The 12,143-nt window shown below is 41.9% G+C and overlaps 1 protein-coding gene across 1 annotated transcript; it reads right to left on the reverse strand.

Annotated features, from left to right (window-relative positions):
* Positions 1 to 10,041: 10,041 nt before the first annotated feature.
* On the reverse strand, positions 10,042 to 10,503 carry LOC132316556 (uncharacterized). Its single transcript, XM_059815034.1, has one exon. The coding sequence runs from the start codon at positions 10,501 to 10,503 to the stop codon at positions 10,042 to 10,044; it is 462 nt and encodes a 153-aa protein (XP_059671017.1).
* Between the last annotated feature and the right edge of the window lie 1,640 nt (positions 10,504 to 12,143).

Here is a 12,143-nt window from a genome sequence, read left to right on the forward strand (position 1 = left end):
GAAAAAAAATATCCGTGAAAATCCGGGTCATTACACTTCTACAAATACTAAACAGTGTATGCAATTAAACTTAACGTATCCATCTACAAGGAAGAATGTTGAAGCCCTACAATGATATTTGAAAACCATAAAGACCATGTATGTGATGACCCTGTGGGCGGGTATGCCGTGGGCGGGTGCGAGAGACACTGTCAGGTTACCACACTGACGAGCTACCGGTGCAAAGTCCCACATCGCCTGGGTAGAGGAAAGGTGAAGTGCTTATATGTAAGTGTGTCACTTCCAATTGGTATGAGACCTCTTGGGCTTCACCCCAAAAAGCCTCATACCAATTGGAAGTGACACACTTACATATAAGCACTTCACATTTCCTCTACCCAGGCGATGTGGGACTGTGCACCGGTAGCTCGCCAGTGTGGTAGCCTGTCAGTGTCTCTCGCACCCGCCCACGACACACCCGCCCACAAGGTCATCACAATCCACCCCCCTTGGAGGCCCGACGTCCCCGTTGGCACACTTCCGGCTGGGTCAGGCTCTGATACCATTTGTAACGACCCACTCCACCACATGGTATAATATTGTCCGCTTTGGGCCTGAGCCCGCACGGTTTTGCTATTGGGCTTCACCTCAAAAGGCCTCATACCAGTTAGAGATGATGCACTTACATATAAGCACTTCACATTTCCTCTACCCAGGCGATGTTGGACTTGTGCACCCGTAGCTCGCCAGTGTGGTAGTCTGACAGTGTCTCTTGCACCCGCCCACGGCACACCCGCCCACAAGGTCATCACAATCCACCCCCCTTGGAGGCCCGACGTCCCCGTCGGCACACTTCCGGCTGGGTCAGGCTCTGATACCATTTGTAACGACCTACTCCACCACATGGTATGATATTGTCCACTTTGGGCTTGAGCCCGCACGGTTTTGTTCTTGAGTATTACCCCAAAAGGCCTTTTGGGGTGAAACCCAAGAGCAAAACCGTGCGGGCTTAGTCCCAAAGCGGACAATATCATACCATGTGGTGGAGTGGGTCGTTACAAATGGTATCAGAGCCTGACCCAGCCGGAAGTGTGCCGACGAGGACGTCGGGCCTCTAAGGGGGGTGGATTGTGATGACCCTGTGGGCGGGTATGCCGTGGGCGGGTGCGAGAGACACTGTCAGGCTACCACACTGGCGAGCTACGGGTGCACAGTCCCACATTGCCTGGGTAGAGGAAAGGTGAAGTGCTTATATGTAAGTGTGTCACTTCCAATTGGTTTGAGGCCTTTTGGGGTGAAATCCAATAGCAAAACCGTGCGGGCTCAGGCCCAAAGCGGACAATATTATACCATGTGGTGGAGTGGGTCGTTATAATGTAGGACTAGATACCTGTTCAACCAACATCCTCAAAGGACTTAAGCGCCACTTCCCTTTTACAAATCGTTTTTATATCTCTCACTCTACAAATTGTTTACACCTATTTCATCCTAAAATTGTACAAAATTTATTTCTTTTTGATGGATGTATAATTTAAATATCCATAATTAAGGGAAGATTACTAAATTAACGCACTATTGAGATAGGCTCTGCAGATTACGATAAGGATTAAAGATTGTGATAAGGATTAAAGATTACGATGAGGATTAAGTCTACAGATTACAATAAGATAATTCTACGTGACATCTTAACCTAAGCCCTATAAAAAAGGCGGGGGAATCAACGTTTTGAGGTACGCAATAAACCCTAACTCAATATCTCGATTTTTTCAGGGAGATTATCATTCACACTGACTTGTTCGTCGGAGCCTACTCCACCGGTAACACACCGGTGTTCGTAGGATCACTTTTTCTTCTCTTTATTCAGGAAGTCAGATCAGATCCAGGTTGCGCAGAATCCATCATCAACAGTTGGCGCCGTCTGTGGGAACGATTTTAGTTCTCTAAATAAAGTATGGTTCGATTGCGATCTGGTCTGGTTGCTGGCGAATACGAAACGTTGCAAACTTCTGCTCAAAGGGACTTGACAAGGCAACCCCCCGCCGTCCCAAACGATCAGGAACGCGTCACAACGTTGGAACAATAGGTTTAAACCTTAAATAAGGGAATGAACCAATTAGTCCAGAAAAATTCAATGATTCTACAACGCTTAGCCGACCTTAATGAGGTGGAGAATAATGAAGTACCCAATAATGACTCCCGTAGGATTGACAACGACGCTGAGCTTAGTCAAATAGGGGGTCAACAGAGAAGCCATCACCATCGGTCTCTTGAACGGAATAATACCAGGCTCCGTGCAGGTACCTCTGGTTGTGTTGGTGACAAGACTGAAGACGTCACTTATTTCAATATGTAGATGCAAGATCTGAGAACTAGGGTCAAAGACGTCATGCAAACAATGAAAGGGAAGGGCCAGGCCACAGTGAACGATCTGGTACAGAAGACCAACCTAGCATTTAGCTTCGCTGTTATGTTATGAGTTGTCCTCTACCTAGCAAATTTAAGATGCCAACTCTTGAGAGCTTCGATAGGACGCGGGACCCTCTCGATCATTTAGAGACCTACAAAGCTCTTATGTATTTGCAAGTCGTACCGGATGAGATTATGTGCAGGGCTTTCCCTACCACACTAAAGGGTTGGGCTCATCTTTGGTTCAATAAATTAAAGCCAGGCTCCATTGAAATCTTTAATGAGTTGAGCAAACAATTCATTGGACACTTCATCGCTGGGCAGAGGCATAGGAGACAGCAACACACTTATTGAATGTGAAACAACGGAAGGGAAAGCCTCTCCGTGGTTACATAAGTCGTTTTAACGCTGATATGCTGCAGGTAGAAGAGGTGGACGACAAGGTTGCCCTCACAGCCTTTATGGGAGGACTACAGACTTCTAAGTTCCTATTTTCTTTATCAAAAGAAGCCCCTACAAGCATGACAGAGTTGATGGTTAGAGCGTGGAAGCACATGAACGCTGAGGATGCTATGAATGCACGAAAAAACAAAGATGGTGAAGATAAGAGGTCGGAGAAGAAGAGGCCAGCACCTAACACTAGGGAGGAAAGGGAATTGAAGTACAAGAAATTCTCAAACAACCAGGCTGACAGATCGTCTCGCCGCCTAGTGAGCCCAGGCAGGTATAATAACTATACCCCCCTAAATACATCTGTAGAGCCAGTCTTTCTGCAGATTCAAGATGACGCATCATTGAAATGGCCGCCAAAGCTAAAAGCTGATCCAACAAGGAGGTCTCTAGGTAAATACTGTAGGTTTCACCGGGACCATGGATATAACACAGAAGATTGTTTGGACCTTAAAAACCAGATCGAGAACCTTGTTCGTAAAGGTCATTTACACAAATTCACAACTAGAAATGGAAAAGGAGGCTCCAACCCAGCTCGGGAGGGCCGAGATGATCGCCCTCCTCAACACCAACCAATGGGTGAGATCAAAGTTATATCGGGTGGCTTCGCTGGTGGTGGTGAGACGAGTTCGGCTCGGAGGGCTCATGCTAGGAGTATTCGGAGTTTTTCAAAGGTGAATGAAGTTGGAATGACAAGTCCTCCAACAAAATTACCTCGAGTTGAGGAGCCGGTCATAACCTTTTCTGAAGAAGATGACAAGGGAATTCACCAGCCCCATGATGACCCCCTGGGCATACGAGAAATTGAAAATTGGCCGAGAGAAGCTCCTACCCATGAAATCACCACTGGTGGGATTTTCAGGCGATAAAGTACATCCACTGGGGGCAGTTACCCTTCCAGTTACTGCAGGAGCCAATCCAAAGCAGGTCACTGTAATAGTGAACTTTGTAGTGGTAGACTGCCCATCATCATACAATATTATCCTGGGGAGGACAACATTGAATGCCATAAAAGCAATCACGTCCACTTACCATCTCCTGATGCGCTTCCCAACTGAATATGGTATGGGAGAGCTAAGAGGGGACCAAACAATGGCTCGCGAATGTTATGTCGCCTCTCTTAGAAAAACAAAATCGTAAGAGGCATTTACGATTGAAGGGCTGGAAGGGAAAGATAGACCAGACTTTCATAGAGCGGAACCTACAGAGGAGCTAGAAGAGGTCATCCTTGGTGACGGTGAGCCCGAGAAAAAAGTGAGTATAGGGTCTTTACTCCCCCCAGGTATCAAAGATAAACTTACTCAATTCCTCAAGAAGAATCGAGACGTATTTACATGGGTCCATGAAGACATGTCGGGTGTAGACCCCACTATCATGGAGCACCGCTTAAATGTAAATCCTGACTTTAAACCTGTCAGACAAAGAGGAGGACTTTCGTTCCAGAAAGGAATCAGGCTATATCAGAAGAGGTGGAAAAGCTCTTAAAAGTCGATTTTATTCAAGAGGTGTACTACCCCGACTGGCTGGAAAGTGTGGTCTTAATGAAGAAGGCAAATGGAAAGTGGAGACTATGTGTGGATTTCACCGACCTTAACAAAGCTTGCCCGAATGACAGCTTTCCTCTCCCAAGAATCGATATGCTTGTTGAGGGAACGGCTGGACACGAACTATTAAGTTTCATGGATGCATATTCTGGATACAACCAGATATCTATGTACACCTCAGATAGAGAAAAAATGGCCTTCATCACTGATAGAGGTTTGTACTGTTACAAAGTAATGCCGTTTGGGCTCAAGAACGCTGGTGCAACATACCAAAAGCTAGTGAATGCAATGTTTAAGCATCAAATTGGTAGAAACATGGAGGTATATGTTGATGACATGTTGGTGAAAAGTTTAAAAGCTGAAGACCATTTGACTGACCTGTAAAAGACCTTCGAGGTACTTAGGAGGCATAAGATGAAACTCAACCCCAGCAAGTGTGCCTTTGGGGTTTCCTCAGGAAAATTCTTGGGATATATGGTAAGCAGAAGAGGAATTGAGGCCAATACAGAGAAGATCCGAGCAGTCATTGACATGAGATTGACAAGATCAACCAAGGATCTACAATGACTAACAGGGAAGATTGCTGCCTTGAGTAGGCTAATCTCTCGGTCAACTGACAGGTGTCTACCTTTCTTTCGTGTGCTAAGGAATACGTTTGAATGGACCCCGGAGTGTGAGCAGGCGTTCAAAAAACTAAAGCAATACCTTAGTTCTCCCCCACTACTGTCTCGAACCATACCAAGAGAGGAACTATACATATACCTTGCAGTCTCCACGACAGCTGTCAGTTCAGCTCTGATACGAGAAGAAGAAGGGGTCCAAAGGCCAGTATACTTCGTGAGCAGAGCACTTAGGGGTGCGGAGGAAAGATATCCAAGGATGGAACAGTTGGCCTTTGCTTTAATTGTGTCCGCCAGGAAACTGAGACCATACTTTCAAGCGTATACGATAGTGGTCCTAACAGATCAACCTCTTCGATAGGTCCTACACAAGCCAGAAAGCTCTGGTCGACTGATGAAGTGGTCAGTAGAGTTAGAAGAGTTCGACATTCAGTATAAGCCAAGAACAGCAGTAAAGGCTCAGGTGTTGGCTGATTTCTTAGCTGAGTTTACCCCTCCAGAAGAGGAGAAACAACCCCAATTTTCGACAGAACCAAGTTTAAGTGAGCAGATGGGCCCAGAAGTAGTCTGGGACTTGTTCGTGGATGGGTCATCTAATGTTCAGGTTAGCGGAGCCGGGCTTGTTCTTGTCTCCCCAGAGGGAGAAAGTATACAGTACGCACTTCGGTTTGGTTTCAACGCAACCAACAACAAAGCAGAGTACGAAGCCTTGATAGCAGGATTAAAAGTGGCAAATGCCCTAGGGGTTGAGCAATTACACCGACTCCGAGCTGGTCGCTGGACAAGTTCAAGCGGAATATGAGGCACGAGACGAGAAGATGAAGAGTTACCTACAAAAGGTGAAGGAATTAAAGAATCACTTTTAAAGATTCTCAATTCATCAAATACCACGAGAAGAGAATGGGAAAGCAGATGCTTTAGCCCAGCTAGCTACTGCATTGAACCTGATATCAATAAGAATATACCACTGGAATATTTGGACGAACCATCTATATCTCAGGAGAGACAAATTGAAGTGCAACAAGCGATATTGAGTGTGGAATAGGCAGATCCTATAATCAGATATATCAAGGATGGGGTGCTACCAACAGACCGAGTAGAAGCTCGAAAGGTCAAGATGCGGGCAGCTAGGTATATGCTTATCAAAGGGGTGCTCAACAAGAGAAGCTTCTCCATGCCGTATTTACGATGCGTTTCTAGCGAGGAAGCTGACTACATTTTAAGGGAGATCCACCTAGGAGTTTTTGGAAACCATGCTGGGGGTAGGTCACTTGCTAACAAGGCCATCCGACTAGGATACTATTGGCCCACCATGCAGAAATATGCACTTGACTTCGTTCAAAAGTGCGACAAGTGTCAACGATTTGCCAACATCCCGAGACAACCGTCAGAGGAGATGACTCCCATGTCAAGACCATACCTCTTTCCCCCTTAAAAGAATGAAGGGTCAGCTTCATCTTCTTCCTTCGATAAAAAGATGAGGGGTTAACTACTTCCCTTGTTAAAGGGTGAGCCGAGTGAAGCTCATATTAATCTACTTTCCCTGTTAAAGGGTGACCTGGGTGAAGCTCATATTAATCTACTTCCCCTGTTAAAGGGTGACCTGGGTGAAGCTCGTATTAATCTACTTCCCTTGTTAAAGGGTGAGATAAGTGAAACTCATAGTAATCTACTTCCCTCGTAAAAAGATGAGGGGTTAACTACTTCCCTTGTTAAAGGGTGAGCTGAGTGAAGCTCATAGTAATCTACTTCCCTCGTAAAAAGATGAGGGGTTAACTACTTTCCTTGTTAAAGGGTGAGCTGAGTGAAGCTCATAGTAATCTACTTCCCCTGTTAAAGGGTGACCTGGGTGAAGCTCGTATTAATCTACTTCCCCTGTTAAAGGGTGACCTGGGTGAAGCTCGTATTAATCTACTTCCCTTGTTAAAGTGTAAGATAAGTGAAGCTTATAGTAATCTACTTCCCTCGTTAAAAGGTGAGCTGGGTGAAGCTCATAATAATCTACTTCTCCTGTTAAAGGGTGAGCTGAGTGAAGCTCGTATTCATCTACTTACCTTATTACGAGTTACGTGAAACTCGTCTTAATTTACTTTCTTTATTAAAGGGACGAGCCGACTAAAGATGTCAATAAAATCAAGTATAAAATAACGGTAGCATGCCAGCAGGGCAGCTTGCCAAATAATGGAAGCATGCCAGCAGGGCAGCTTACCAAATAAAGGCAGCATGCCAGCAGAGCAGCTTGCCAAATAACGGCAGCATGCCAGTAGGACAGCTTACCAAATAAAAACAGTATGCCAGCAGGGCAGCTTGCCAAATAAAGGCAGCATGCCAGCAGCGCAGCTTGCCAAATAAAGGCAGCACGCCAGCAGGGCAGCTTACCAAATAATGGGAGCATGCCAGCAGGGCAGCTTACCAAATAAAGGCAGCATGCCAGCAGGGCAGCTTGCCAAATAAAGGCAGTATGCCAGCACGACAGCTTACCAAATAAAGGCAGCATGCCAGCATGACAGCTTGCCAAATAAAGGCAGCATGTCAGCAGGGCAGCTTGCCAAATAACGGCAGCATGCTGGCAGGGCAGCTTGCCAAATAACGGCAGCATGCTAGCATAACAGCTTGCCAAATAAAGGCAGTATGCCAGCAGGGCAGCTTACCAAATAAAAACAGCATGCCTGCTAAATAAAGGCAGCATGCCAGCAGGGCAGCTTGTCAAATAACGACAGCATGCCAGCATGACAGCTTGCCAAATAAAGGCAGCATGTTAGCAGGGTAGCATGCCAAATAACGGTAGCATGCTGGCAGGGCAGCTTGCCAAATAATGGCAGCATGCTAGCATAACAGCTTGCCAAATAAAGGCAGTATGCTAGCAGGGCAACCTGCCAAATAACGGCAGCATGCCAGCAGGACAGCTTGCCACGGCAGCATGGCATGGCAGCTTGCCACATAACGGTAGACTACCAGCATGGCAGCTTGCCACATATACGAGCTGCCAATGTGGCACTACGACAAATATACAAGCTTGCCAATATACGACAAATATACGAACTTGCCACATATACGAGCTGCCAATGTGATATTATGACTCCCGACTGTATTCGCGAAATGACAATATAAGTCAGGCTAATGGACAAGGCTCTGCAATTCTAACTATATATCATTGTGTGATATTTTGGAATTAACGTTCCGGTGGTTTGACAAGCAATCCTTCGAAACGGGGGGCAACTGATGGATGTATAATTTAAATATCCATAATTAAGGGAAGATTACTAAATTAATGCACTATTGAGATAGGCTCTGCAGATTACGATAAGGATTAAAGATTGTGATAAGGATTAAAGATTACAATGAGGATTAAGTCTACAGATTACAATAAGGTAATTCTACGTGACATCTTAACCTAAGCCCAATAAAAAAGGCGGGGGAATCAACGTTTTGAGGTACGCAATAAATTCTAACTCAATATCTCGATTTTTTCAGGGAGATTATCATTCACACTGACTTGTTCGTCGGAGCCTACTCCACCGGTAACACACCGGTGTTCGTAGGATCACTTTTTCTTCTCTTTATTCAGGAAGTCAGATCAGATCCAGGTTGCGCAGAATCCATCATTAACACTTTTCAAATTCTCTTTTACAAATCCCATTTTATTCCAAACGTAAAATAAAATTTCATATTAATTACTGTACAATTTAATTCCTTTTCAATTCTAATCTAATTTTAAATTTCAGAAGTATTTGATTCCAAACAAAGGGAGGGGAGGCCAGAAAAATTTCAGCTTTAGTTTTAATTTTTTGTTTTAACAGGACGTACGAGCATATGGTACTCCGTAGTCCGTATTAGATAGAGACAATAATAATAATAATGAGAAATTAGGTTGCTAGTCAGTACCAACTACCAAGTAAAAAGATTGATTTTGATACTTTCACCAGAGCAAATGGACGGATATACCCTTCTTTGGTTTTGTTTTTGTGTTTTAATCTGAAAATCTGATTGGCCCAAAATGTTTTTGACACATTTGTTGAGTTGACAAATAGTGGACTGGTGCCGCCACCATAACCACTAACAACATCCTGATGCATCATACACCTTGTCTATCTATTTTTTAAAAAATAGAATACCACATAAGTATTATTTAATCAAAAATGCTTACATGGCACTCTATATATTTTTTTTAATGAAAATTATTCTACTATATGCAAATCAATATCTTATTATCTATTTATTTTTAAATTAATTTAATTCAAAAATTAAATTTCAAAGGTGGGCCATCCACGGCTATAGCTAAAGATGTTGAGATGCAGTACTCCATACAATACTCTATTTGAAGAGAAAGTAATAAACAATCTCATGTGGGGACCACAAAAAACGTATTGATTGTAAGCTGCACACCGCCCCCTCTTTCTCTACATTTTGCAAATATTATCTACTTTGTGTGTGAAAAAAAACAAAGAAAAAAAAATCTACTTTGTCTATCGCCCAGATGCTCTAAGAAAATAGAGTTATGGACAGCCATTGCCAAGAATCAGATTATTATTTGAGAGATTTCTTTTCTTTTGGAAGGATTGTATAAAACTAAAATTTGAAATTATTCAATTCATTTTTTCTTTTCAACTTGTTCAATTCATCGGAAAGATAAAAATCTATCAATTAAAATTCACGGTTATAGTATCAAGTCTGAATAGCATTGTGTTAAATATTACTTCTTCTAATTTAAAATTAAACCGATAAGCTGATTGAATACCATCTCCCTTAGTCACTAATTAACATTACTCCTAATTCACCAAAGGGCTACATGACAATAGATATAATATATATTTAAACAATTATACAATGCACCTCTAGTGACATTTGAGAGTAATACAATCTGTTAATCAAATATTGTTTAGAGACACATCAACATTAACAACCCTACAGGCTACAATACAGCACATGTCACTTCCCAGCTCTAACAACAGCAACTGTAGAAGGAGATAAGAGTGTTGCCCATCATCATACTAATTTTCTTCCTAATTCAATTTCAAAGTATCGATTCAGTACTCCTAAACTCAAAACACTCCGGTTCTCTTCGAAACAGCATAGCTTTTGCTTCTTGGATAAACAACAGTCTTGACCTTGACATCTTCACCAAATTCACAAGGCCTGTCTTCATCAATCCTTCCAATCCCAACACTCTGACACCGCGTCACCACATTCACTCCGGTCACTGGCAACTGTCTCCGTCGAAGATCCAATTCAATCTTGCCCCCAAGACTACTCTTAGTAGACGCAGCCTTAATAAGGTCACTGATTTCCTCATTGTTGCTTGATAATGAAGAGTTGACGCTGAAACTCTTAGGCAAAATGGAGACTTGGGCAGTAGGGCACCCCATGGCACTGCCGTGTCCGAACCCTCCGGCGCACTCCGACATGTTTTGGATGTAGAAGTCCCTCATCTTGATCAAGACTCTAATGGGTGCCTTCAAAAACCGGCTGAGTTTGGTTTTTATGGTAGAGTTTTTGGTCTGCATGTTGCAGTACTGGTTAGTACTAGCTTGCACTTTTTTTGTACTAATATAGGCTTGTGACTGCACAATTAATCTGAGAATAAAGGCAAGAAGGTGACGATCAAAGAGAGAGAGAGAGAAAGGACTTGAAAAACCATCTAATTAAGTTGCTTAAAAAGGGAGGAGTTGGCTTAATTGAATATGATATAAAGATAAATGTACACATTAGTTGCTGTGATATAAAAGAGAAAGGTATTTGCATTAATGGGTATTAAATGAAGTAAGTTGAAACGTTGGAGACAGAGACCCTTTTGGGAGTAGTAGATCTAAGGGAGGATATTCTGTTGTATTGCAGCGGAGTTATTCTTATTCCATGAAATGACTGATTGTTACGACGGTCATTTATTTACGATTTGAATGAAAAAGTAATTGAGTATAAATGGGTGAATATATAAGTGTTAATGCTAGAGTCAGACTTAGTCCTTGATTGGATGTCATGCCAAACGCCCGACTCGAAAGACGTCCGGGTGAGTCACATCGGGTAAGCAAAATGGTCCGACCGTAATGAAAGCGTTGCGAGTTCGACAACACTATCCAGAGCTTGAACTGTTAGGTAAGTTTGCCCGCCCGTTACAATGTTTAACATGTAAGCCCCGCCAAAGCAAAGCGCAATTTTATTTATTTATTCTAGTATTATTTTATTAAGAAAGATGATAAAACATTTTTTTTTTTTTTTTTTTTTAACTGTGAAATGACACTATTATCTTTGTTTTAATTCATGATAATCAATTATATAGGGGGTGTTTATGTAAAAAAAAAATACAAAAAGGATTCAAGTACAAGTATAAGGGGCGTTTAGCATAAAATCGAAAGTTATAATCTATTGATACTTCATTACCATTCAAAATAAAAAGTGCAACATATTCATAAAAGTGCATCGCCTTCCTTCCAAGTAACATTTTTTCTTTTAGGTATAAAATTAATAAAGAATGATTCTTTCTTGGCTTAAAAAAAAAAAAAAAAATCTTCGATTAATTCTACGTATTAATGAGGGTAGAATGAGATTTTTGAGAGAACTCAGAAATGAAAATATGAATTCATATTATCGAGGGCTAAGATTTTTGGATAACGTCGTACCAATATTTACTGACCCACCCATTTATTGTACATGTTTTGTATCGCTGCCGTGGCATTAATTATATTGCTGCAACTAGAAGTGTAAGCATCAAATATACTGTATAGTGCTAGCTCATTTATTTTTCCAATGGCCCAACATGTTTTGTATTCCTGTCGTGTCATTAATTATTATTATTTTTTTATTCTTAAAATGATAATTTTTTTTTAGACATGATTGAAATATTATGACACAACAATAAAAATACAAAATGATATAGTGAAGTGATGAACACCCAATTAAGAATAAGTAATAATAAAAAAAATTGTTATGTATTGTGTTTCAAATTGTAGTTTAATTAAAGATTTTTATTTTATACTTGTATTTCATTAGGTAATTTTTTTGTTCCACAGCTTTTGAGTTTCAAAAGCATTGTAATTCAAATAAGCAATTGAGTTTTGAACTTTATAAATAGACGTAGAGTTGAGCGGGAAAAGTATGAAAGTAAAGAGAATAGAAGAGTGAGTGAAAAGATAAGAAAGTAGGTGCA

The sequence above is a fragment of the Cornus florida genome, unplaced genomic scaffold (genome assembly GCF_030987335.1).
Source record: "Cornus florida cultivar Cherokee Brave unplaced genomic scaffold, ASM3098733v1 CherokeeBrave_3.0.0_Hap2_Chr07, whole genome shotgun sequence".
Taxonomy (NCBI): Eukaryota; Viridiplantae; Streptophyta; class Magnoliopsida; order Cornales; family Cornaceae; genus Cornus; species Cornus florida.

Coding starts and splice junctions, on each gene's coding strand:
- LOC132316556 (XM_059815034.1), bottom strand. CDS start 10,503: ATGCAGACCAAAAACTCTACCATAAAAACCAAACTCAGCCGGTTTTTG.